The sequence below is a fragment of the Dermochelys coriacea genome, chromosome 3 (assembly GCF_009764565.3).
Source record: "Dermochelys coriacea isolate rDerCor1 chromosome 3, rDerCor1.pri.v4, whole genome shotgun sequence".
NCBI lineage: Eukaryota > Metazoa > Chordata > Testudines > Dermochelyidae > Dermochelys > Dermochelys coriacea.
The window spans coordinates 197,410,648-197,437,067 of record NC_050070.1 but is presented as its reverse complement, the minus strand read 5'-3'; the positions used below and the strand labels follow the sequence as shown (position 1 = coordinate 197,437,067).

The 26,420-nt window shown below is 38.5% G+C and overlaps 1 protein-coding gene across 5 annotated transcripts in view; it reads right to left on the bottom strand.

The window, feature by feature from the left end:
* KIF16B (kinesin family member 16B) overlaps nucleotides 1-26,420 on the bottom strand; it is a 285,774-nt gene that overhangs the window by 159,434 nt on the left and 99,920 nt on the right. For all 5 annotated transcript variants that reach the window (XM_038396918.2, XM_038396915.2, XM_043512060.1 and 2 more), the window contains exons 13-17: nucleotides 16,018-16,137; nucleotides 15,433-15,484; nucleotides 14,046-14,183; nucleotides 6,526-6,608; nucleotides 6,238-6,326 (exon numbers count right to left, since the gene is read on the bottom strand). In XM_038396918.2, coding sequence (XP_038252846.1) covers nucleotides 6,238-6,326; nucleotides 6,526-6,608; nucleotides 14,046-14,183; nucleotides 15,433-15,484; nucleotides 16,018-16,137 — 482 coding nt within the window. The remainder of the gene's footprint in view (nucleotides 1-6,237; nucleotides 6,327-6,525; nucleotides 6,609-14,045; nucleotides 14,184-15,432; nucleotides 15,485-16,017; nucleotides 16,138-26,420) is intronic.

Sequence of the window (26,420 nt, the reverse complement as noted above, 5' to 3'; positions counted from 1 at the left end):
ACCCACACGTGCATCTTCCGCATTTCTGTGTCCTAGGCTATAAGAGGCCATGTGGGTCCACACCACTCCAGTATCCCTCTTACTCACAAGTAATGAAGTCTACAGCAGAGGGGATGGAGAGCAGGTATTGGAATACAAATAGGGACCACACATAACCTCCAGTTCCAGTAAGTAATCTCCTCTTCTTCTTCAAGTGATGGTTCCTATATGGATTCCAGATGTGGGAGAGTGGTGAGCAGTGCTCAGTGTGAAGGTGGGTGCGTGGACTTGTGCGAAATCATAGTCTGCAGGATGGCTCGGCCAACAGTCGCATTCACCGCCACTTCTGCGACTGCATAGTGAGCGGTGAAGGTGTGGACAGAGCTCCAGGTGGGAGGGGAGGCATGAGAAAGGAGGTAGCATTCCGCAATACAATGAGAACATTTATAAACATTTATAAACCCATTGCAAAGAGAGGGCCTGGCTCCTGCAGCATTCCGTGATGGTGAGGAAGAGCCTGGGTGAAGCCCGGAAGGCATGGGTGCGTTGCAGGTAGAAGGCCAGCAGACGGCAGACATACAGAGAATGCAGTGTTTTCACCCTGGGGAAAGCGTGCATTTTGGGGTAGAAGATCGAAAGGTGGAGGCTTTGGTTGAGGAGGAATGGAGAGACCATCTTGGGAAGAAATTTGAGGGGCAGGCATAGGGAAACTTGGTCTTTGTGGAAGACTATGTACGGGGGGTTCAACCATCATAGCCTCCAGCTCGCTAATGCGCCACAGTGACTGCCACCAAGATCATCTTCATGGAGAGAGGGGGTAGTTTTATGTACCAGTAGAAAGGCCTTGACCAGGCCTTTAAGGAAGTGAAGGGTGAACCCAAGCAGCAGTGGGTGCTGAACCTGCCTCCCCATTTTGTCAGGGATATTTTTAGTGAAAGTCAGGGACAGGTCATGGGCTTCAGTCAATTTTTGTTTATTGCCCGTGATCTGTTCATGACTTTTACTAAAAATATCCCTGACAAACTCTTAGCCTTACCTATAATAATTGCTCCTGGGCCATCAGATCAAACAGTTTTTCATAATTACCTTCCGCCCCAGCCCCCGTTATCCATTTTCTCAGAAAACTACACGTTTTATGCACATATTTAACATGAGTGATACTGTCAAGCATTTTGAGATTTCTGTACTTCAGCTGATAGGTGTCAGGGGTAATCTCAAACATTTTCAATACATTTTCTTTAAATTTCATATACACCTTAGCATCACCCTCCTCCATATCAGTAAAAACTTGTCTGGCTTTCCCAGTTAATCTGGTTAAGAGGATAGGCATCATCTTATCCTCTGCGACTTGTGCATCTCACACAGTTTTCCCAAAGGTGGACGGGTACTCTTCAATGCAATTAGTCTCTTTTTTAACTGGTCAGACTTTCTCCTATCCCTGGTGTTGGTGGGGTAGTGTACTCACGGGCTGAGGAGACTCCTTTTGCTGTTCCAGTATGCTGAGTTGCAAAGTATGAGGTTCCAGCTGTCTTCTGTGTGCCCTATCCTCAGCTTCCATGCGTTTTTGGTGGGCTTTCTTCTCAGCTTCCTCGTCTTCCTGATCCAAAATCTCACCGAGGTCTCCAGAGCTCATGTTCTTTATGGGCTGCCCAGTACTGCAATCAGGCCAGTTCAACTGCGGTGTTTTCCTCTGTGGCATCTGGGACAGAAAGATTCTTGGACTCTCTCCGGTCAACACTTATGAGCAAAGCTCTCAGTTCCTGGCGTTTTCTTTTTATGGGATATTCCCCTCTCCTTACACAACTATTCCAGCTCTTTTCTGTCAAGACCATTATATGACTGCAGTCCACTCATTGTGACTAATGTGAAACCTTTAAACCTCTCAATACCAAGTTTACACTTTTATCCGAGCTAGGTTATGATCTCTAAACCCAACTGACCCGTAGCATGTGAATCCTGCTAAGAATACACGAGTGTCAAGCTGTCTGGAATGGCTCACAAGCATGAGTACCAACCTCAGGACAGACTGTTAAGAAGTAGGGCATAAATCCCAAACTGGTTGTGAGCTCTATACTTAGATTTCACCAACCAAGTATCAAGTGTGAACTCCTAAGTCTCTACAGCAACCTTAACATGGAGTCACAGACAGTGCACTTGGCTACTCTGATCTATCTTGACACTCAAGCATGCTTGTTTTTGTGACAGATGGTCCCTTACACCAAATATCACAACAATATTCCCAAAGGACCAGTCACTTACCACAGGTCAATTGCACCCTAGATCTTTCACCTAAGACAAAGCTTGTAGCCAATCCTACAATAAACTAACTAAAGATTTATTTCTTTTCTTAGTTAATAAGAGTTAATTACAAGATTAAAAAAGGTAAACACACATACAAATGAGTTACAGTTTTAGACTCCAAAAACTAATAGAAAAAAATAGCTGCGATATGCTTGCTTTATATGTCCTTCAGGGCTAAGCCAGGCCAAGCACTAGGAAACTCTTGCATATGTTTAGCAATTTTCACCCCTCAGAGTTCAAGCAGCATAGGGATGCACAGGATCCTTCTTGTCAGGTATTTTTATTCCCTTCCCTCAGAGTTCAAGTTGACGAGATGAGTCCACCTCCATGTCTCCTCTTCACAGGTGTGGGGGAGCAATCAACAAAGTCTTTGTTCTTTGATGTTTCACAATGGCTCATTAGCTTTCAGTTGGCCTTCTTGGTGGCAGAACATACCTCCCATAGGAAGTCAGCATTTCTACACTAATTAAATGCTCTTTTCTTGTTTGATGACTCACATAATTACAGAGGACTACAATGCAAACATTTAACATAACCTTAAAACATGAGGTACACTGATGTTATAAGTAAAATTAATACACACAGCATCCTACAAGAATTTCATAAAATCTAAACACTAAACCCATTCTTATAAACTTAACATCTATTGAACAATACTAACACACCAGGCTGGTGAGCCAGACTGGTTTTCAGCTATGTAGTTGTCAGTGTTCAGTGAGGCCTAGGGCCTTGGCATGAGCTGGCACCTGGCCTCTCAGCGTCAGAGTGTTCTTTGGGGAAAACTGTTTAGACTTTATTTCTGAAAAATACTGAGTATATTAAATAGTGCAAATACACTATTCAACTTGTGTAATTGCAAAGAAAGTGGGAGGCCCAAGTAGTTTGAAGACCTTATAGAGAAGACAGGGGTGATCTGCCCAAAATTCCCTGCCACAGAACACAATCTGGTCTATGCCAGAAGTATTTTATGAGGTCAAAGAAGGAATCCTGTCTGGCAGGCACATTCTGGCAGTATCTGGAGATGCAGTGAACTCCTCCAGGGATAGAAAAATCATTCCCAATCCTCCCATCACATACTTTTTTATACTACAAAACTGTACCCTAAGTTTGATGACAGAGTGAGACAACCTTGAACACAATTTGCCTGGTCTACACTGACTGCCAAGTTGTGGTCAATACCATGAGATATAACTCCATTGTTCATAGCAGTGTTCAAACAGGACAATAGCCTGGAAAAGGCATGGAGAGGCAGAATTATAAAAAGGGGCTCTCCAAGAACTTCCCCACCCCTTTATAAGAAATAATCTTATGAGCAGTCAGTAGTAGTTTGTTAGATCAATCAGTTTTGGGAGGCTGGGGAAAACTTCCACTTCTTAAAAATTCTTTTTCACCTCCCTCAGAAAAGATAAATGTGAAATTTATGAGCAACCAGTTCAGTGTCTTGAGTTCCCTGTGGATAGCTTTCTGGCAAGAGAGCAATAATCATGTGTGTGTCAAGGAAACCAAACAACAGTTTTTATACATAAGCTACAGAATTAAATGCATTATTTAAACTGAAGTTATCACTAAATGTCCTATCCTGCAAATCAGGGACACATGGAGAATGACTCCATAGTTAAGAGTTAGATACAATGGAGGACAAACACCCCATTATTCAGGCATGTAATTCAATTTAGGGTAAAATTTACCAAAGTGACTTCAAAATTTAACCCTCCGTATCCAAACACCATTATAACAATTTAGAGGACAATTTTCTTTGTAACATTTCAGTAAAATATTTACTACCTTTTTTAGAGGAAGTGTCTATTCCTTTTTTGGACTATCTTTTTCTTCAAATTTCTGAGGGTTATTCTCATTAAAAATAATGCCATGATTTCCAATCTTCTCTCTCACTCCCCCATACTCTTGGATAACAGTAGACACACACCACTTTCGACATTTTAAAATTAAACACATTCTTGTCCTCCTTACTTGGGGTAACCTATGTTACACCAGAACTAGCCAATAGAGCTGTCGAGTTACATCAGCTACTTCTGCCTTCAGATGCTGCCAACCTGCCTCCCTAGCCGCACTGCTTAGAGACCATGGGGAACCAAGGAGACAAATAAGGCAGTATGGGGGTTGGCTCCTGGGAGGGAGATGGAGGAGCAGACAAGTGAGCCACATGAGAACAACTTTGGAGAGCTGTAGATTAGCAGCGATGTATGCAGGGGTTATGATGAGGAGATGGGGGAGGGGGGAAGAGAGAGAGCATAAGAGGACTTGTATGCAGTCAGTGCATGGGGTGTAAGAGACAGAGGGAAGCCCAGTGCCTGTGCATCACAGTATTGGTGTTTGAAGAATAAACTCTTCTTCTGACAGAGAAGCTGATGCCTACATGCAGAATCATGGGACCCCCTCCCACCCTAGGCACCCCCAAACAGCTGAATCAAAATCCCCTTCCCCTAAACCTCCCACTCATCCCCTCTAAGTCTCTTAGAGCACCAGACATCAGCACTACAGGAACTGGGGACCCGGGGGAAGGAGTTGAAAGAGATGAGCAGACATGCAGAGGGGACATGAGGAGTCAGACTATGGGAGAAAGGAGGGCAGGTGGGGGGAGAATGGGGCTTGAGCAGGGAGATCCAGAGAGGGAAAAATGAAGACGACATCTCTTTGAAAAACTACCTGCAGCACAAATCCCTCCTTCCTCTTGTTCTATACTGGTTTTAAAGTAAGGGTCAAAGACTTAAAGCAGTGGATCCTGCTCTTTTTCCTGGCCTGGGTAAATGGCTGCTCCCCAGTAGAATCCCCCTTCTCTCCTTGGCATGGATAAGCAATGTTTTCTCTTAGCTTCCCCTTCTGCTTGGCTGGCAAGATGACTGCTTCCCACTCCCGTTTCAATTCACTTTAAACACTTCCCAAATACATGCAACTTTCTCCCTCAGCACAAAATGTTAGCTATTGAGAAAGCAAAAAATACCGTATTTCTTCAGTAAATCACTTCAAGGGATCTAGTACAAACACTGAACAAACAACCTCAAACATTAGTTTTATATTTTATTAATTTAACTGCCTCCATTAACAATCAGCAGCAACAAACTTAACTCGAATTAGCTACTAAAACTCTTTACCATACTCTAAACTAGGCACTTCAAACAAAACCAGTTCCATAACTTGAACAATCGCGGAACATCCATTACTCCTGGTTGGAATTAAAGGTTCCATGTTAAGTGTGGAGGTGATGACAAATAGCAGGTGGTGTGTTTGTGTCATAATACAGAGCAAAAGTCACTGTTACATGCTGAAAGGGCTGGTGAGGACTTGAGACATTGGTTTCCTGCCCTTATTATGCTTTTATTGATGTTACATGGACTTGAGCAACCTTGAGTGATTTGCAGTTAAATATTTTGTTTGGAGAGGATAAATTATATGCATGTAATTTTTAAAGAGAAATATCTTTCATGGAAAATTAGGACAAATGGAAAATTTGCTATATCATGAATTCTACTGAACTGTCTTGTTTGCTCTTGCAAAACTTGCCTTATGAACTCCATACACAGCAATTTTATTAGTGTTAAACTCCTTGGTGTGCGAGGCTGCTCTCTAGAACAGGACTATTTTCATGTTTGGGAGCTGAGCTCCAGGCAGGACTGGCTACTCACTAACATAATGCTCTCCTCCTATGTAAAGTAGACATTTTAGTTTACAGGTAAATTTTTCAAAATTACTTAAGTGACTTTAGTAGTACCTTCATAGCCTAAGTCCCATTTTCAAAAATGATTTAGGAGCCTAAGTCACTTTGGAATCTTTAAAAATTTTATCCTACATTTTTGGCACAAACATCACAGTGTACACAATAAGTTAATTAACAAACTGAACACTTCACCTACATTGATATTTAAAAATACATTTAAACTAACTTTTTCAAGAATGAATTATTGCTATTTGTGTCATTACTGTTTAGAATATACTTACCCTGGATTATAAAGCATGACAGCTGAGAGGTTCTCACAAGATTTTGAAAGATCTGTCATAGATAAACTGAAGGAAGACAGTAGTCCACTCTAACGGAACATAGAATTAAAAGATTATCATCATTAGTATTAAAGAAACACTGTTGTGCTTACAGAAATATCACTTTCTCCTCGACAAAATATGAACTATTTTGATGTGAAGCAACGGAAAAAATAATCTAAACCAGTGAATATTTAAACATATTAGAAACAAAAATTATTAAAAGATTTGAATTCCTCAGGCACTCACCTTTCTTTTTTCCCTCAGTTTGGCAGCTTCCTTGGGATGATTAAAGCGAAACATATTGGTTCTCCCAAGTAATATAACAGCACCTGGCAGGAAAAACACACACACAGGTTTATTGACAGCATACTGTACCAGGAGATGTCCAATAATTCTCAGTCATCTGACAAGATCACTGACTTCTACAACATAAGACAAAAATGAAAAAGCATTATTCTAACAACTAAGGTTTGGGGTTTTTTTAAAAATGTTTAGACGGAGCTGGAGCTGCGTTAATAGTTGTTGTAGTATATACTTGTTCCTCCCTATTACTACTTTAAAATACATAGATGTTATGTCTTCTACAAAATATAGACTAACCAAGCCTGGACTATTTTGTCCAAAAGAACAGAGGCAAGCAGTGGAGATGGCAGTAGGAGGTTTCTCGCACTGCTTTACCTATGTATAACTCAAGACCAATTTGGAGAGATCTCTTTTATGGTTAGAGGACAGTTCAGTCTCCACCCCATTTAATCTCGGGACTCCTTTCTGAAAGGTGCCAATTATTGTCAAATGTAACCTGTTCACTACTCAACACAGATGAAAACACATGCCTAATGGCAATGACTTTCAATCACTAATGATCTGAGAGCTGAAGAAGCTACTATTCATTCAGAAGACTTCATTACCCCATCATCATCTGTGCTCTCAGCCATTCATTTCTCCAACCAGAAACAGATTAACATTGATCCAAAGCCCTCCATTATCCAAAACAGGGTCATCTGACTATGTTACTGAAAATCTATTTCATGAACCAAAACCATGACTATCTCAAATTATTCAATAGCCCCCCATTATATTCAGATAGATCAACATGTTCTGTGCTTAATCAATTACAGGTGACAAATGAACACACATTTCTGGGCAACTGCTGCCAGATTTGGAGGACATTAAGGCAAATTTTAATAATACTCTAATAACAACTGTGTTGTCAATGGTGTCTTACTGCTATAATTAAATAAACTCCTTTTAAATAGCCATAGATTTACTGGGTTTTATGGATGAAAAACTTGCCAGCACAGTCAGGCAAAGCTTGAGGAGAGGTGTCATATTTTACTTCAAGAAGCCAAGTATGTTAGGATCAAATTCTGCCCTTAGATATGAACGTTCCACTTGATTAAGAGAATCTGCCTTACTGAGAACATGAGTTGGTTTTTACAGTGATCACAATCTACGTGGTCTTTAATAATTATGAATAAAAATCTGGAGTAAAGTTCTGGCCCCAGTGAAGTCAAATGCAAGACTCCCATTGTCTGATGAGGTCAGCATTTCATTCCTGGTATATAGGCAGCACCCCAAATGGCTCTGCTGGAGTTTCCTGTTAGACTTGTGGTTATGGTATTTATTTCAGGTGATCTAGACTTCCTAATGTATATATACTGGTAAAGAGAGCAGCAAGTCTACTGGTCAAAATAATTATACAACTAAAATGGAAAACTGACATCTTCAGATGTGAGCAATTTTGCAAAAGTTTCTTTCCAGTGTAGTGCGAGATCTTTAATATTTTGTCTGAATACTTAGAAGAGCATGAGTATCAATTGGTATAGTCTCCACTGATTCTTAAAATAAGCATTCATGTTTGTTTCCAATTGTAAGTTATTGTGTATACTGTATATAACGTGGATACCATCTTGTTCATGGCCTCCCTTCCTTTTTGTTCTACTTTGAACAAAACTTTGCCAAAAAAAGTTTTAATAATGTATTTGTATATATTATTTGTATGTTGGTAATGCCTGCAGATTCTCCTTTTGCTCGGTATTTTGCACACGCAGAAGTGTTTTATAACCTAAATATATCTGGCAGACAAAGGGCATGAGAAAGAGGGTGTTATCCCCATTTCTCCAATTTGGAACAGAGACAAAGAGTACCTGAGACACCTGCGGTGGGGAAGATTACACGGGAAGCCTCCGGCAGAGCTGGACATTAAACCTAGATCTCCTGAGCGCTAGTCTAAGGACCTAAACAGAAGACCATCTTTCCTCCCAGATAGTCATTTATTAATGGCCAGTACAACTGTTTACTGCAGTGGCTTTGTTTCTAGAGTTGCTGTCCTAAATCATCAATTTGCTTTTGACAATATTCAAAGATTATTTACAGGCAATATTTTAATAGCAAACAGCAAGAACACAGTTTAATTTTGGCACAGCAGTCGTCTTAAAAATATTTATCAGACAACTCTTCTTGAAATGGTTGATGAGGGATTAATTTAAATACCTGGGGCATGTAGTGTGCTCTCAAATTCATTATGGAAATCAATATAGAAAAAGCTTGCAAAATATAAACATCCTTTGCAGACGGCACCGAATGTTGGCATTATCACACAAAAAGGTGAAATCAAACATCCTTTGCTTTCAATTCTGGATTATAGTAACAGTGCTATTGCATTTCATCCCAGTCTAATCTTAAAAAGATTTACTGTTCATGAAGGTTTGTGTTGCAAAGTCATCTCGATACCATCTCTGTAATTTATGTGATGCAGTTGGCCTTTCTGTCATGAAATGCATTGGGTATACTTTTTTATGAACGCACATTAAACAGATTCCTGCTGGTCATAACCACTATAGCTTAAGTTGTAAAACTATTTCCATTCTACCACTATTTCATACGATTATAATTTCCCCAAATATATTCCTTTTCATTCTTGGTCTCTGCTGGAAGGTTATTTTGATTAGTTTAAGAGGGTGGAGAGGGACTGATTTCAGTGAAACTCCTTAATCTATTTTGGAGTGAGTGTAAAAATCATTCATCGTAAAAACTTTAACCACCAAATGAAAAACAACAAACAACTGAAATTTCAGAATCAGTATGTAGATAAGCATTATTGTTTCTGCAAATCTGACAAAATGGTTTTAAAAATAAATAGGAATGTTTTAAAGTAGGTGATTTTGCATACAAAGGAGGATACTCCATTGTTAGCTGCACATTTAGATTCCTATGTATCTAAGGTACTTACAGGGCTCCCATCATTATAATATCTGAATGCCTCACAATCTTTAATGTATGTATCCCCACAAACCCTTGTAAGGTAGAGGGAAGGTTATTATTTCCATTTTACAGATGGAGATTTACATTTTACAAACTAACATTTTAGTATTATGCTTTCTATTACTTAAGCATGATTATACAATTTTTATTCCAACTTGAAAGCACTTACTTAGGTTAGTATCAACATTAAAACAGAACAAAAAACATATTTAAGTCTAAGCAAAGTTTGCACAATATTTGCTAAATAAGAGGTCACTTTGTATAATCATGTAATGTTGAGCAATGCAATTCCCCCTCAGAATGCATGTGAGCAAAGTGTACAGTTAATGTTGTCATGGAAACAACTGGATTTGCTATGGGTTGCATGATTTATTAATTTTTATTTTAAGTATCTACATTCAGGAAGAGTGGGAGTAAGTGGCAAAGGAAAGTGTTCATCAGACAGCATCAATAGGCATGTTCCCTACCACTCGCGGAATTCTTATCTGGTAATGGAATTGATTTCTCCCCATTCATATCCAGTTTCAACAGAAAAAAAACATTTGGATGAAAATAAAATGCACACGTTCTGCACATTATATCACCACACATATCCCTACCATACTGAAAAAAAAAAAACGTTGCCACCATTAAAACTAACAGATACATAGTGAGAATCTTCCTGGTTGTAAGGCAAAAGTTATTTTTAGTTGAATTCTAAAAAAAAGGGAATTTTTTAAAGTAAAAATTTGATGGTATTTTGGCCTAAAACTGGATCCAAATTGGATTTAGGCTGGGATTTATTCAAAATAGAAAAACAGGCAAACATTTAAATATGGATTTAATGCTACTGAAAATCTTGTAAAATGTTTTTATTAGGTGAAAATATTACAGTAATTACAGTTGTATTTAGACAAAAAGCACATTAACTAGAATTTACAAATGTCTGAAGTAATTTGGAGAAGGAAGTGATAATTATGTGCATTTATTCCGAGGGAAATTTAAACACTAACACATTTCCAAATAAATGGTAATTTACTAATGAAAGGACACATTTAAAAGTCTCAGCAGTAAATTACGAATACCGAGAGCAGATATTTAAAGGTGCTGAGATTCCAGGTTGAGAAAGTAAACATTAATAATCAGTGGTAAGATATGTGTATTACAGAACAGCATGACAACTAGCTAGCTCATGAGTTCTGCTCTGTGTGTGTGTGTGTGTGTGTGTGTGTGTGTGTGTGTGTGTGTGTGTGTGTGTGTGTGTGTGTGTGTGTGTGTGTGTGTAAAAATAACTTTAGCACCCGTTTCAGAGTAGCAGCTGTGTTAGTCTGTATTTGCAAAAAGGAGTACTCAAATAAATTTGTTGGTCTCTAAGGTGCCACAAGTACTCCTTTTCTTCTAGCACCCATGTGGCCAAGATGGAGTGCATGCGCAGGAATGTAGCAGGGAAACTCCCTTCTATCCCAGGAACACCTCTTCCACACCCCTGGAGTAAATACACACCCACCTAGTGAACACAGTAAAGGCAGCTAGGCTGGCTCCTTCTTATGTCAGCTCCTTTGCAGTTAAATGCTTATATGGATACAGAAATAGCTACACTGCACCATGTGACCTGCTAGCTCTATAAAAGCCATCGGCAAGCATTCCGTGAACCACAGTTTGAGAATCATTGACTTAAGCAAACAGCAGAAAATCCTGATGAAATAATTTTAACAAAGGAAAAATTCCTATACTGGGCAGCAAAACCTTATCTGATACAGTCACATGATTTCATTCAAATACTTCTGACAGCAATTCCAATCTGCCCCTTCTCATGTTCACTCAGCACTACTGAGGAGAGCCTCACTCTGCACAGTATGCTAAGGGGCTCCTCCCCAAATCCTAACTCTTTCTATGCAATGGCCACACTCACCCTAGTTATGCTTGTGTTTGGGATATGCTCTGGCACTAAAATTTCACAAATTTCTACAACAGACCACTGCCAATACAAAGCTGCAATAAAATATTTAGATATTTTATTTGGGAGAAAAGATAGCTGCTTGCCAAAAACCTGGTTCAAACCAACAACCTCTATAACTTACCCAATTGAAAGCCATGCAGCCCCTACACCAAATATTCCAGAGAAAGTGAAGGGGTGAAGAAAACTTAACTGTACTTGCAGTCTGCACCATAAAAAAATTCCTTCTCATCCCCAAATGAATTTAATCACCTAAACCCTGTAGGATGCCAATTTTCCATGGCAAAAACTGTGCCACCACATCTAACTGAATTGCCTATACCTAATCCCATTCACACAACCATCCTCCTACAACAGCAATTTTGGGGGAGTCTAGGAAGATGAGAAGGGGGATCCTTTTGTTGCTGGGATGGAGAAATGTGCTTCTAGCCCTTTGGAATGGTGACCCAACTGAATCAATGAGCAGGCTTGACAATCCCTAATCAAGCCAACTAGATCTCTTGTCTCTTTCCCTAATCCTCACGAGAGGAAGAATCACTACATAGGCTTGAGAGTTCAAAATTTTAGCTCCCTCTGGGGCCCAGCTGAATTTTGCCGCATTTTAAGTTGAGGCAGGCATTACACTGAAACTGAACTCCTTCACACCTCAGTTGTTAAAGTGCAATTTGCCCTTTAATGTCAATACTTTTAGTCGTAAGCATTAGTCAAAGTTAGGATTACATTTTTAAAATAAATTGAAAAATAAAAGTGCAAATAACCTTAAAAATATTAATGAAGGTGAACAGAAAGAGGCAGAGTGCTTCTTGTTCTTGCCAGCGATAAAGGCAAGCTACAATTTACCGTAGTTCTATGAACATATTCCCTGCATTGTTGCATGGATCCAAACAGTAGAGTGTTTGCAACAAGTGCTCCCCACCCACCTTCTTACCTTTTCTTCCCTCTTCTATGAATAACCCTCACTTATGCTTCAGTGGCCTCACACCAAAATGTGCATCAGAATGCTTACCAGATTCTGGAACACTCCTAGGATTTACTGCCATAGCTGGAGTGTGTGTATGGCTATTAAAAGGAGGGAGCATGGAGATATTTTGAAACAAGCAACTAACTTTACATAAGAAACCCAATGATTTCTTCAAGCTAAATGTTCTTAGTTTACAAAAATCACCAGAGGTGAATGAAATGGCAATACTGTAAATATGAAAGTCCTCATTCATATTTGGGTGACACTACAAATAATGAAAATTACCGAGCCTCATACAATTTGGGAAGCGTTGTACTCTGTGCTTCAGATATCATCAGCATTCTGGGACAGGCTACTGCCAGTTAAGTAAAAGCAATTCCCCTTTAATGTTGCAATTAGCTGACAAATTTATGACATGGCTGCCAATGTTGAAGAACAGTTATTTACGGAGTTCAGGAGAGAAAGTACTTCTATATGAAAATACTGATGTGCTTTCTGCCCAAATTAACATTTGTTCAGTATGAGTGGGAAAGATCCATACATTAAGACTTCTTGTTTTGCTGTCCACTGACGCAGGACATGCTACTGGGGGAAAGGTCTCTGAAGCTTTCCAACAATCAATTCTTGACACTGGGTTGGATTGGCATGATTGTGCTGCTATTTGCACTGATGGTGCCCAAGCTAGGACAGGAAAACACAGTGACCTTGTGACTAGACTTGCATCTATTGCATCCCAAGATATTTGAAAATTTTCAATTCACCACCAAGCTCTGGTGGCAAAGAAAATACCAGTGGAACTAAAAGAGTCCTGGAATGGGAAAGGTTGAGAACTTCTGTTAGAGGTCGGTCTAAAAACTTGATCTGGCGCAAAATGTATCAACTGGTGCCTCCCAATGGCAGCACAATGCACCCGTGCTCCATGATCTACACTAGCTGCCTCTTGGTTTCTCGATTAAATTTAAAGTTTTGTTTTTAAAATCTACAAATGCCCTAAACAGCTTGTGATTTTCCTATTTGACAAGTCACCCCTCTCCTCATACCATTCTCCTGAAGCTGCAGTCAGCAGAGGTGCTCGATCTGGATCGCCATCTATTTAAAAGGGATTGGCAGGGGTGTATGTTCTCCATGAAGGGCCTGCAGGTCTGGAACAAACTCCCTCTGATCCAAAATAGTCCTGCTCCGTTGGCCTTTAGGAACTATGGGGGAGGGCGGGGCAGCCGGGGGGGGGAGTAACAAATATGGACTAGCATTCCTTTTCATTATTATAGATATACAAACAATCTGACTTTTAACCTTTCATAGTTTTCTCTTCTTGTATAAAAATCCGTAAATTCAAATATTTAATAACAATGAGTGTGAATTCATAACAATGGTTTAAACTTATTAAACATTCTCTTTCCAGTATAATATTTCTCTAGTTCAACCAAAGAAACCTAAAATAAAGGCTCTACTGATTATTTTGGGTAGCGAGGGAAGAGGAATGGAACAGTAAAATTAAAGCTGAATTTAACAACTGTATCCTTATGATGCAAAGGCTTTTCATAGTTATCACCAGGGAGAAACAAAAAACACCATGAGAGAAAATATGTTTTTATGAGCAAATACCTTGGTTTAGTTGCGTGGCCTCTGTAATCTGAATTCCATTCACAGAACACTGTGCTCCATTCAGTGGTATTAAATTCACTGTACCACTGAGATTTTCAAACACGCAGTGCTCACTTTCCAAATCAATGCCATGAAGAACTAAAACACCCCAGAGCAAAGAAAAGAGTTATTTTCCTAGCATTTAATGAGACTAGGATTTTTTTTTTTCATTGATTGTGGGTGCACATCACCAGGCATTTAAGTATGTATTAGTCACTTTACTCTGGACAATATTCTGTGTCCTCTTCACCAACCCAGGTGGACATTTGATTTACCTCTTTTTTGGTAGGGACAAATTTTCTTCTAATTCAACTGGACAATAATGCCTTCCAGACAAATCGTAAGTTGGGGGAGCAATTATTTTTATCTGCATGAGTAACTTGGACAATTAAATTTAATCTGAAAATACAGGATGTTTATAATGTAGAATACTTAATACTTGTCTGCAATCACAGTTATTAAAGGATAGGTCAAGATAGAACAGAACCTCAGGTTTCCCATCCCCGTGCTTAATCCTCTAGACCATGTAGCTTTTTTCCTTCTCCCTCTCACTTCCCACGTGAATTTTCATGTAAAAATAGCTTCTGTTTTTCACCACAATCAGATAATCATACCCAATTTTGTCAAACATTTCAGAGTCCGGGACCCACTCTAATTTAATGTTTACAAACACGAAACCAGGCATATTTTGACCAAAGAAACTCATTATAAATATTTGCCCAATTCTAATTTCTCAAATTATACCCAAAGGATATGGTTTATCAATAGAAACTACTATCAATGTCATTGACATAACATGTGCCATGCAGTACTCCAGAATTAGCTCTCAATCCAACGTGAAGAGAATATGCAGGTCAGTTTAAGTAGGCCTTGTCTCTATCAGCCTAGGGAGCTTCCAATACGACCATACAAAAATACCGTCAGCATGCCAACAGGTTAAGCAAATGATCGTGGTCTTGACTACAGCAGTTTACTACACAGAAAAGGACATTATCTTCATAGGGCACTGTTTCAGTTTTACAATGACCAAGTTAATAATGCATCTCATGGTGCATGGATCTGAAAGTCTGCCAAAACCCACAAACTATTTTAAAAATTATACTATTAGACGCTCTTTGAACTAAGTCCCACTGAATTAGAATAATGAAAATCACTGTATTGAAATGCAGTTCTGTTGTGTATTTTGTTTTTCAAAAGAGTATTAATGTACATTCATAATCAGCAAAATATATGAATATCAGTAACTAAAGAGGAGGGAAAATTTTAAACATGTTATATGTTTGGATGTTGGAAGAGAAATGGACATTAGAAGGAAGGATGGATGTGAAAAATGCCTCAACTTTCTTACCAATATCCTGTTCTGTGGCAGCATCTTCTCTGCCGACATACGTTTGGCCCTCCTAGACATGGAAAAAAAGCTATTTTTTTCTCTCTTCAAAATGAGATAAAAAAATGTATCCTATTACTCATCTCCACAAACACAGAATTTCAGATCGAAGTACTGTTTACACATAGTATTTTGATTATCTAGTAACAATTTAAAATTTCTTTATCCGCAATCTTTATTATAAAACGTTGTTAGTTCAAATTTTACTTGGACTGAGCAAAACCACTTTGATGGTTCTTAGGCAATTAATCTACATTTGGATTTCAATTCAAGCTTTATAACAAGATGAATGAAAAACCACTAGAGCTCGCAAGAATGTCATACATCTATCGTTGGTTAAAGAGTTGATCCTGAGGATAGATCTAGGCTCTAATTGATTAGAATTTTAATTTGAACAAGTTATAGCCTTTTTACAGCTGATGTCACAGTGCCGGAAAAATGTAATGATCACTTACTGTAGATTATAAATTAATACTATAATTAAAAGTTGTCTATTTAAAAAGCATGAGGCAGATAAAGATTGCGGAAGCACAGAAGTGAGTTTACCTTCAAGTGATACAAGATGATCCCAGTACTGAGAAGATCATCATCAATGCCAATGAGGTGAGGCAGTTCTGAATCTAAAACAACACCAATTCCTTCTTTCCTAAGGGCTAAGGTTTGTTCCTGCAATGACAAAAATGACAAAATTTATTTATTCTCAAAGCAGAAAAAGGGTATTACTGTTAATTCTCTATTTAATTAACACTTTTTAATGAATCAGTAAGGCAACATCTACACTGCACATCATCTGCGTATAAGGTACGTATAGCTACACAGAGAGGAGAAAAGTAAGCTGTAACCACAGAGGAGGCAGAGGGGAAAGCCTCTGGCAGCTTCCCTCTGCCCATGCCCTTCTCCACTGCCTCCCTGTCAGAGCTTTTCCCCCAGAGCGAAATCTTGGGCACTGGGCAGCTGCCAGAGCCTGTTGCCAGAGACTTTCACTGCAGTGCGGAAAGTCTCCACCAGCTTCCCAGTGCTGGAGTCTTTCCCCACCACAGGGAGCTGCTGGAGCCTCTCTCCACCACAGGAGTCTTTCCTTGCAGTGGGGAAAGGCTCTAACAGCTCCCTGCAGTGGGGAAAGGCTCCAGAAGTAGGGAGGCAGCTGCAGGACACTCCACTGCTGTTTTTAGAAGGAGTAGGCACTGTTTGGGCGAGTAGAGAGCCCGCAGGGTACAGACCCAGAGTTCAAGAAAGTCTATGTTCTACTCACCTAAGCAGTGCCTCACTGTCTACACTATTATTTATCCATGTTCGGGGGGCATGTAGCATATGTATTCTACTTTCCATCAAAATGAATGTGCAGCATAGACATACCTCAAGTTGGACACTGTACAAAAGGTCACAAGGAAATAAACAAGACTGAAAAATTAGATTTCAATTTTCAAATGGGAATTCCAAGCTTGCTATTCAGAAATTCTCTAAATAGGTTATTTAGGACTAGTCAGGAAAGCAAATTAGGAGGATTACTCAGAAGAACCCTCTAGTAATGCTCGCTGAATGGAAGTTATGTGCTACTTTTGGTGTTGTATGAAGAGTTTGGATATTCATATGGGATTTGTAAACATAAGGGATGGAAAACAGAGTTCTATTTGTCCACACTTTAAATAAACAAACAAACAAACAAACAAAAACAAACAAAAAACAAACAAACAAACAATCTTCCTCAATAATGAGCCTGGAAGACTGAAAAACCAACAAGCTTGAGTAATTAGCATAACCTATAATGTAACAGAAGCATAGAATATTGACAGCAATAAATAAACAACAGTTGCAGCCAAAATTTCAATTGTACACAATTCCTCAAGTGCTGAATTCCATTGGGACTACTCAGAGAAAAGTACCATTCAGCATGAGTAAAAGTGCAACCTTTAAGTGCTAAATGATTTCTGGTAACATCTTTAAAGCATAATAATATATTGATATATTTAATGTATATAACAAGTTTAGAAACAATAGCTTGTTTTGAAATAAGGTTTAGTATAATATTTACATAAAATTAAAAAACAATGTTTAGATAAATATTTATTATTTATTTTTATTATTGAAGTCTGGTTTTAGTTTTATTTCAGTTTTAAATATAAACCACACAGCAAGACTCCAGGATTTATTTTTCTTATACAAGTGAAATTGACATTGTAAAAAAAAATAAAAACAACAAATCTCATAGCTGTGTATCACAAAGCATGCACTTTTCTAGTGGCACTTCTAAACACACAAGATATATGTCTAGTGACAGTGGAATGACTGTTGCCTATTCATTTCATTGATATGTACCCTTGCAAGACCTTACAATGTTTGCACATGTGGGCTGACTTGCTATGCAAGTTCCCCTATATACAGAAGCTTGACATAAATCTGAACAATATTTTCCAACATTGCCTCTGTCAAGCCAAAATGTTACAATGACAAGACAAACACCCCCCAAACAAAAACCAAACAAACCCACAATGGTAAAATATGAATTAAAGTTTTCAAGCGTTCAGAAAACAAATGAATTCGTGATTAATGCTGCCTTGCAGCTCTGACATTCAAACTGCATTTGGCAACTCCTTGATATTGTAGAAATGTCACCTTATAAAACTAAAATGTAGAGCTTAAATCATTGTTCGAGTGAAAAAGTAATTTCAGACAAAAACATTTATCACATATTAAATATTTATTGAGTAAGATCTACTGATATACATACTTTATAACACTTCTATATGACAAAACTGAATACTTGAAAACACTACAGGTTGATGGCCGTTTGCAAATTGCTGGCAGTTTTGGCCCAACGTAACACATGAAATTTTTTTTTTAGCTAAACATTTTTTCAGCAGAACAAATCACTTGCTAACATCCCTTGCTGAGGCAAAAATAGGCTTGCTAGGTTGTACAGAAATCATAACTGAGGGAGAAAAATCAATTATGAATAATTAAGAACAATGAAAAATGCTTCTCCTTTCGGCTGGTAAACAAAGTTTAAATTTACTGACTACCATTAAAAATAAAATAGTTAATTATGATTTAAAAGTGATGTGTTGTTCATTTATTCAGATCTAAAACCAGAAAATCAACTGAATTCTATTATCAAACTCTTATGTTGGCTATATTCCTGAAAATTACATACACATACACATGCATCCTATTAGTGTATGTATTACAGACAGAGCTTGTAGCACCACCACAGTTAATGGTACCCAACACTTTCCATATAAGACCTGTTTTCAGGTGTTTACAATTTTGCTGAACTTCAGCCATTTGGGCCAGGCCCGCTGACAGCAATTCCAGGCCTCAGTGCTGTCCCTAAGCAGGTGTGGGGCCCAGGGCAGAAGTGATGAATCTGTCACTTCTGGGACCAACCCCATCACTTCTAGGACCGACCGCACTGGCCTGGCCAATCATGCCGGCCCGTGGGCCCCCCCAAAGCATGGGGCCTGGAGCGATTGCCATCTTCTGTGCGCCTAGGAGATCTGCGGCCTGCCCAGGTGATTTTAAAGGGTTATTGCGGCAGTGGCGGCCCCCAGGCCTTTTTAAATGGGCCAGGCCACTGGGCAATTGCCCCCTTCCCCCCCCCGCCCCATCGGCGAGCCTGATTTGGGCTGAAAATCTTCCATGCCAGGTGTCTGCCTCACACTGAGGGAGGTGGGGTTTTGAAACTTTCAGCTAGAATGTTTATCCATTTCTGAGAACAACATTAGGGGAAAAGACACTTTTACCAAAGTTAAAAAATAGTTAATTGAGAGGGTCTAGCACCTCTTAGCTAAGGCTGTAAAGTGGTCTCGGTGCCACTAGATGGGACAGAGCACCACACCTAGGAGGTGTGTGGGCTACACATGCACTATCCCCGCAAAAGGCAACTGAGCTTGCTCCATATTGGGGCTTCAGGACTGAGCAGGGCTTTCCTTGCAATTGCTCCTTTTGGCAACCAGGGACTCCTTGGGCACTGGAACCAAGATGAGGGTTCTGTCTCTCTTCTGCTCTCAAGAACCCTCTGATAGCACCCAGACAGTGTGGAGAAGAAAGAAGCTGCCTGGCCTGCTAAACCACCAGGAATCACATTCCCCTTTAGTGGATGGTTCACATAGAGGACAACAGCCTACTACTGCAGTTATTCCATTAGCGCAAGCTGTAGAAGTCTGTCTTGTAGATCTAAAAGATCCACTCCTGCCAATGACCTATTTGGGGATCAATATGGTTACATATGATACAATGTGTTTGTCAGATTGTTTTTTAAAAATCTTAGGCTAGTACAAGGATCTCCAGTGTCCTATGTCATCCCCACACTGTCCCTAGTGCATGGACTCCCAAACATGAATGAAAGTTCTGAGAAAGGAAGGCACAACATCCAACTTCAAGGATACCTTCTACATTAAGTTGGGACACCTTTTAAGAATAAAGTACACCATGAAGTGAAACTTCCTCTGAACTGTAGAACTCAGAAGTACAATTGCACACAGTTTTTTCATTAGGATTGCATCAGTCCATCCATAGCCATTATGGGGGCACTCTCTTGGGTTCTTCCAACCTCGGTTCCAGCCAGGTAAGCTCTACAGAATACTATAGAGAAAAGTGAAAATTCCCTTCTAGCTTGATCAGTGTGCTGTGAGTTGGTGTGGGGATGGAAGTTGGAGAGAAATTTTCTAACCCAAAATATAGTGATCATTTTCATGCTGAGCATGTTGTAAACAAGGATCATGATCAATTACTACCTCGAAGTTATGAAAGCAATAGTGCGTCTCTCACACACACACACACACACACACACACACACACACACACTTTGCTTATGTCAGTGCAAGAAAAGTTGTCTTTCCCTACTGCAATCCCTGCCTGAGTAGGGAAGAAAGGGTCAGCAAGGGAGCAAGAATAAATCCTACTCCTACTGACAGCTTCTTTTAACTCTTATTATCATAAGGAATGATCAGGTGAGTTTTTGTACCAAGACCTGCTACTGCTCCCTCAGTGCTGTCTTTCTCTGTCCTCCCCCCACCCACCACCACAAGGTCACTGGAATGCTGTCACCCAAAGGTCAACCTCTCCTTTGTGGAAAACCAACAAATAAAGGGAAGGCACCAGAAGAAGGAAGGCCAGGCAAACAGAAATAGCCCTTGCATCATCCCACAGGTCACAATAAGGCCAGTTCCCATGGAGGCAGGATCCTCATTTTAAATAAGTCAAAGGTCTGTAAGCATGCCATATTTATGAGGCAAATAACTGCTTAGGCTTGTTTCACGGCTTGATTCACCTGGATTTTTACAGCAATTTTTCAAAAGCTGTGAACCAATTCAAATTACAGAGTGAAAAAGCTCAAAAATTATAATTTTGAAAATGAATAAAAACTCAGGTTTCTATTTTTAAAACCTGAAGATACTGAATTCATCTTCTCTACACTTATCACTGAACAAAAAAAAATCATTGTATTCATAGGCTGTTGAAAATAATACAACAAGGCCAAAGAGTAGAACACAAAGTATCAAACAATAGTATAATAAGCTGTAGTTTTACACTGAAAAGTGACTTTGTAAAAAATTATTATTTTTTGGACAGTCATTAATTCCAGATCAAATGTGCTCAGTTGACAAGTAAATGGCCAATTCAAGAAAGCATCCCTATTCAAGACAGCACTTCAGCACACTTAATATGAGCAATGCTTAAGCACTTTCCTGAATCAAGGCTACAAGAAGAATGGGATTTTAGTTGTTTATTTAAATGACAGCCCTGGGTTCTTCCTTGTTCTCACATGGTCAGAAACAAATATTCTGAAACTGCAATTTCTTTACTAACTCTGTAGAAGACATGAGTGCCAAAATAGAATCCCACTCACTCCCCCAGAGCTATGTTAGTCTGTAGGGCTAACTGGGAGTAAAACCTTTTATGGCCCAATCCCGCAATGAAGATCTACTCTTTTTTTTTTTTTTTAAAGTATGGTTCTAAAATACTTGTTTGAATCTTTGGGCTAGGCATGTTGAACCATGTTAAAATGTGTAGCATAAAATATGCAGTTTGTGTAGGTAGAAATCAAACATTGTTTTAGTAACTTTACCTGTATGGAAAATGTAAATCATATCTCGTGTAAGTTTTCTTTAAAGCCAACAGTACAGTTACTTGAAGAAATACAGAGTGTCCAAAGTACACTTCAAATATTCCCTTATCAGTATAAGTAGTAGTATAGTATTATAAGCATCATCCAATTAGTCACATTTTATAATGCTATTGGCATTGCACATATTAAAATGGTAAATAATTATGACACTGCCCTTTTAATAATCTGCTCCAAGAGGTTCAGCTTAATTTCCATTACACTTTCCACTGCAAAAACTTAATTCTTTATTTAAATATTAAACAGTTAACTGCTGACACACAGTTCAGAAAACATATTGCGCAGACATTTCTGATAAAATAGAACATTACATTGGCTGAGTAAATTGTCCAAAAGTCTATATTTAAATTATGCAAAAATTCGTAATTCCAAATTAAAGAAAATGTGTAAAAATATGCAATGGCAAAAGTCCTTGCATTAGTAGTCAACGAGACTCCATAACCAGAGAAGATTCTTGTGGTAACAGGAACTTTGGGTATACTTGAACAAAAATATGCTATAATATCCAGGGTTCACAATGACTGAAAGTTTTCTGTGGTCTGGCGCTAAAATTTAATGCCATATTAAAAAAAAAAAAAAAACCACAGACAACTATTCACCAAGGCAGGTTTCAGAGTAGCAGCCGTGTCAGTCTGTATCCGCAAAAAGAAAAGGAGTACTTGTGGCACCTTAGAGACTAACAAATTTATTTGAGCATAAGCTTTCGTGAGCTACAACTCACTTCATCGGATGCATTCAGTGGGGGGGCTGTCTGTAAGCAAGGACTGGCCTGTCTCCCAAGATCTGTGAAAGTGATGGGTCGCCCTTCAGTATAGGTTGTAGATCCCTGATGATGCATTGGAGAGGTTTTAGTTGGGGGCTGAAGATGATGGCTAATGACGTTCTGTTATTTAATTTGTTGGGCCTGTCCTGTAGTAGGTAACTTCTGTGTACTCTTCTGGCTGCATCCGATGAAGTGAGCTGTAACTTATGAAAGCTTATGCTCAAATAAAATTTGTTACTCTCTAATGTGCCACAAGTACTCCTTTTCTTTTTGCGAATACAGACTAACACGGCTGCTACTCTGAAACCTGTCTTCTGGCTCTGTCATCTTACCTGATCACTCTCGTTACAGTGTGTATGGTAACATCCATTGCTTCATGTTCTCTGTGTATATAAATCTCCCCCACTGTATTTTCTACTGAGTGGAAGTACACAAGTACTCCTTTCTCAATACACAAAAGAAGTTCTTAATTCATAACTGGTTTTCCTCCAGGTATATATTTATGTTTTTACATGATTCCTTTTAAAATACTTGGAAACTTGAAACTAATCTGTTTCCTTGGAAAAGAAAAAAAAAGTCTCCATCATTCTGTATATTGTAGGATTGCTCATGAATGCCAGGCTGCTAAAACAGTGTTTATTTCTTTAATTTCAAAATAAATAAATAAGTTACAGAGGAGAAAGAATTACATAGGCTATGCATGCAGAGAAAAAAGTCGCTGAAACAGTGGCCTATTGTTTATAGATAAGTGGAGTTCCTGTGCAATTTCAAACTGAACTAAAACTCCTACAATTTTAAGCACAAAGGAACAGGAATAGAATCAGCTAAAGTTTTCTTTGCCCCCCCCCCTCTTTTTTAAAAAAAAAAAAAAAAAAAGGCTTTCATGACATTAGCGTCTCTTAATTTTGAGTACGTTTGCATTTCTTTTAATATTCTATGTGAAATCTTTAAAAAGTCTGTCATACAACTATGCCTTTAAAAAGTTAAAAAATACCATGAACATAAAATGAAAATGAATAAATGCTATTAAAAGCTACACATTATACTTAAACTTTATGTTCCTATACTATAAGAAAAGTTAATCTTCTGTTTATATAGCACTTATCTTTCAGAAGAATCAGATAACTTCCTTCATTATAAATACACGGCCTGATCCTGCACTCCTGGCGTACACATAACTCCCACCAACTTAAGAGCATTATCAAACCTCTCAAGAAAGAGAAGTGCACACACACAACTTGAAAGGTTCAAAGCAAGAGGTGTGCATGTGAAGGAGAGGATGGGAACAAGAAATGGAGCATGAATGGGAGAGCAAGTAGTGTGGAGATGGAACTGATTAACTGGGGCCAAGGATTACACACACAGATCTGTCCCAAGGTAATTTTCACATCACATATACAAGTTAGTACAACTGGTTCTCATCATGTCTGATAAACTTTGGCTTGATATGAGCTGGGATGTTTGCTGGGCTTTTGATCCAAAGACTCTTGAAGTCAATGGGAGACTTTCCATCAACTTCGGTGCGCTTTGGATCATATCCTAACACTAGCACCACTTTTAACTCTTGTGGTGTACATGAAGAATGGGATGAAACTCCAAGACAGAGTATCTGAGGAGGTATTTTGATGAAGGAAAGGACATGATTAACACTGAATTTAGAATTTAATCTTACACAAAATGAGCATTTTAAAAGCTAACGTAAGAAAGAAATTACAGTTACAGTCTGCACAGGATTTTACACTTAATGCAAAGTAATGGTGAATTTGTTTTTTCTCATAACAAACAAGCAATATACTTCTAGTGATATGCAACTGGGATGTGTGATTATATATTCCAAGAAACATACATCTATATGGTTACAAATAGAATATGTGACACAATTATTCAAAAATTTGGGCAGCTAACCATTTATTTTTTTATTAAAAAAAGAGGTGTAATGGAGCAATGTGGTTAGAGCATAAAGTATTTCAAGAGCTGCCTTTGAAGAAACCAGAAAGAAAAAAAGAAAAAACAATAGAAAGGAAATAGCACAATAATCCCAAAAGCATTTTCCTCCTATTTTCTGTAAAAATGCTAGACACCAGATGATTACATGGGCCATAACAACAAGTACGTCAGGGTACGGCTCAGCAGCGTGGTATGAGGAGCTGTTCTCTCCATTAGAAAGTTCTACTTTCACATTTGTCACTGCAGCAGAGATCATAGCAGACTCCACTCTGCAAAGGCAGAACATACTGCAGACTGGGTTCTAATGTGTTTTGGCACCAGCAGTTGTAAATTAAAGTAGTGACAACTTTAAAACAATACTTTTTATAAGAAATAATTGCACTATGCTTTGGTATTTTATTTTAAAAATCATTTAGAGGGATTGGTATTTCCTGTTTCATAAGCAGGGCCCTATAAAAACCATGATTTCACAGAATGCACAGAAATTGCTAAATTAGCCCAATACTGCAATTTTTCCACCTGGGGGAAGGCAGGACACAGGAGTGGGCACGTGGCTCTTAGTGTATGACAGCAGCATGTCACAGCCCCAGTATGGGTGGGGACTTGGAAGTTGGTTTTATGCTATGGTGTCACCATTTTCTCAGGTCCTTACTCATAAGAACAAGTGGACATTCAATCAATCAATCAAGAGTCTAAAAGGTGGCAAATTCAAAACAAATAAAAAGGAAATATTTTTCATACAATCAGCAATTAAATTGCAGAATTCATTGCCACAGGATGTCTCTGAGGACAAAAACTTAGCAGGATTCAAAAAGGGACTGGGCATTTATATGGACAACAAACATGCCGAGTTACAGTTAATGCTAACAAATTTTGAAAGCCCATCATGACTTAAACCAAACCAACTATTAGGAATGAGAATGTTTCTTGCATCTTCCTCTGAAACATTTGGTGCTAGCCACTGTCAGGTTGCAGACTGGACTAGAAGGACTTCAGGTCTAATCCAGTACAGAAATTCCTATGTGCATCCTTTGTAGCCATAAGCATTGAACTCTAGAAACCACCACGAACAAAAGCTTTACAAATATTAACTATTTGAAGAAGACTATGAAAACAACTGACCTTTAAAGTCAGTGAGTATCTTTCCAACTTAGCAACTTATTTATTTGTGTTAATACAGATTTATGTTTTGAAGACTAACTTCACAAATAAAAAGACCTCAATCTTTAAAACTCCTCAGTGCTCCTGTATACTGTAGCCCATTTACTAAGATCAGGCATGGTTCTGAGACCCTCAACAATTCACCTAGGCATAATAATGTGAAAAAGGTCACAACAGCAACTCTGAATCTAACATCTTTATGTAGCGCTCAATGTTTAGTTCTACAAGACAACATTTTAGTGGTAATTTTAAACAGATTTTTGCATTAATTTTGTGTGGGAAAGAGAGTTTATAATGGCTTTTCTGGTAGTTGACGAGAGCATTCTCATCTTGCATTTTTCCCAGAAATAATTTGCTCATTTTCACCAGGTCACTGACATCAAATACAGGTTGTCACTTATGGGAAAGCAAATTAAGAGTCTATTAAAAGGTCAACAAATAGCAAAAAATATATTCCTTTTGATCTCAAGTCAAAGAAACAATCAAAGATGTTATAAGGACAGAATAAGATGCCCTTTAAAACTATCAATTTGATTCTGTGTACTCAAAAGCATAAAAAAACTAGTGCTCTAGCACAAATGTCATTAGTAATTGGTTGTGTGTCATAACATGGCTATGGATTTTGATACTTTCCTTTTGTAATCCTGGTTCGCTCAGGGCAAGAAGGGTAAACTCCTGTTATCAGGTATGTGAATTTGCCCTTAATTGTTTATTTCACTGAAAAAAAAAACAGCAGCTAGGCAGACACTTAAGTTGTATTGCTAATGCAATTATAAATTATACAGTATACTCAGTCATTATCTAATTCAGAATTTTTACTAGATACAGTGTAAAAGTCATGAGAAAAGACAAGTCTATAAACCAGAGAAGCAAAAAATAATTCTATTTATCTGATAAGAACAACATTAGGTTTACAAAAAGCACCATGTGAGAATTAAGAGTTCCTCAATCCAA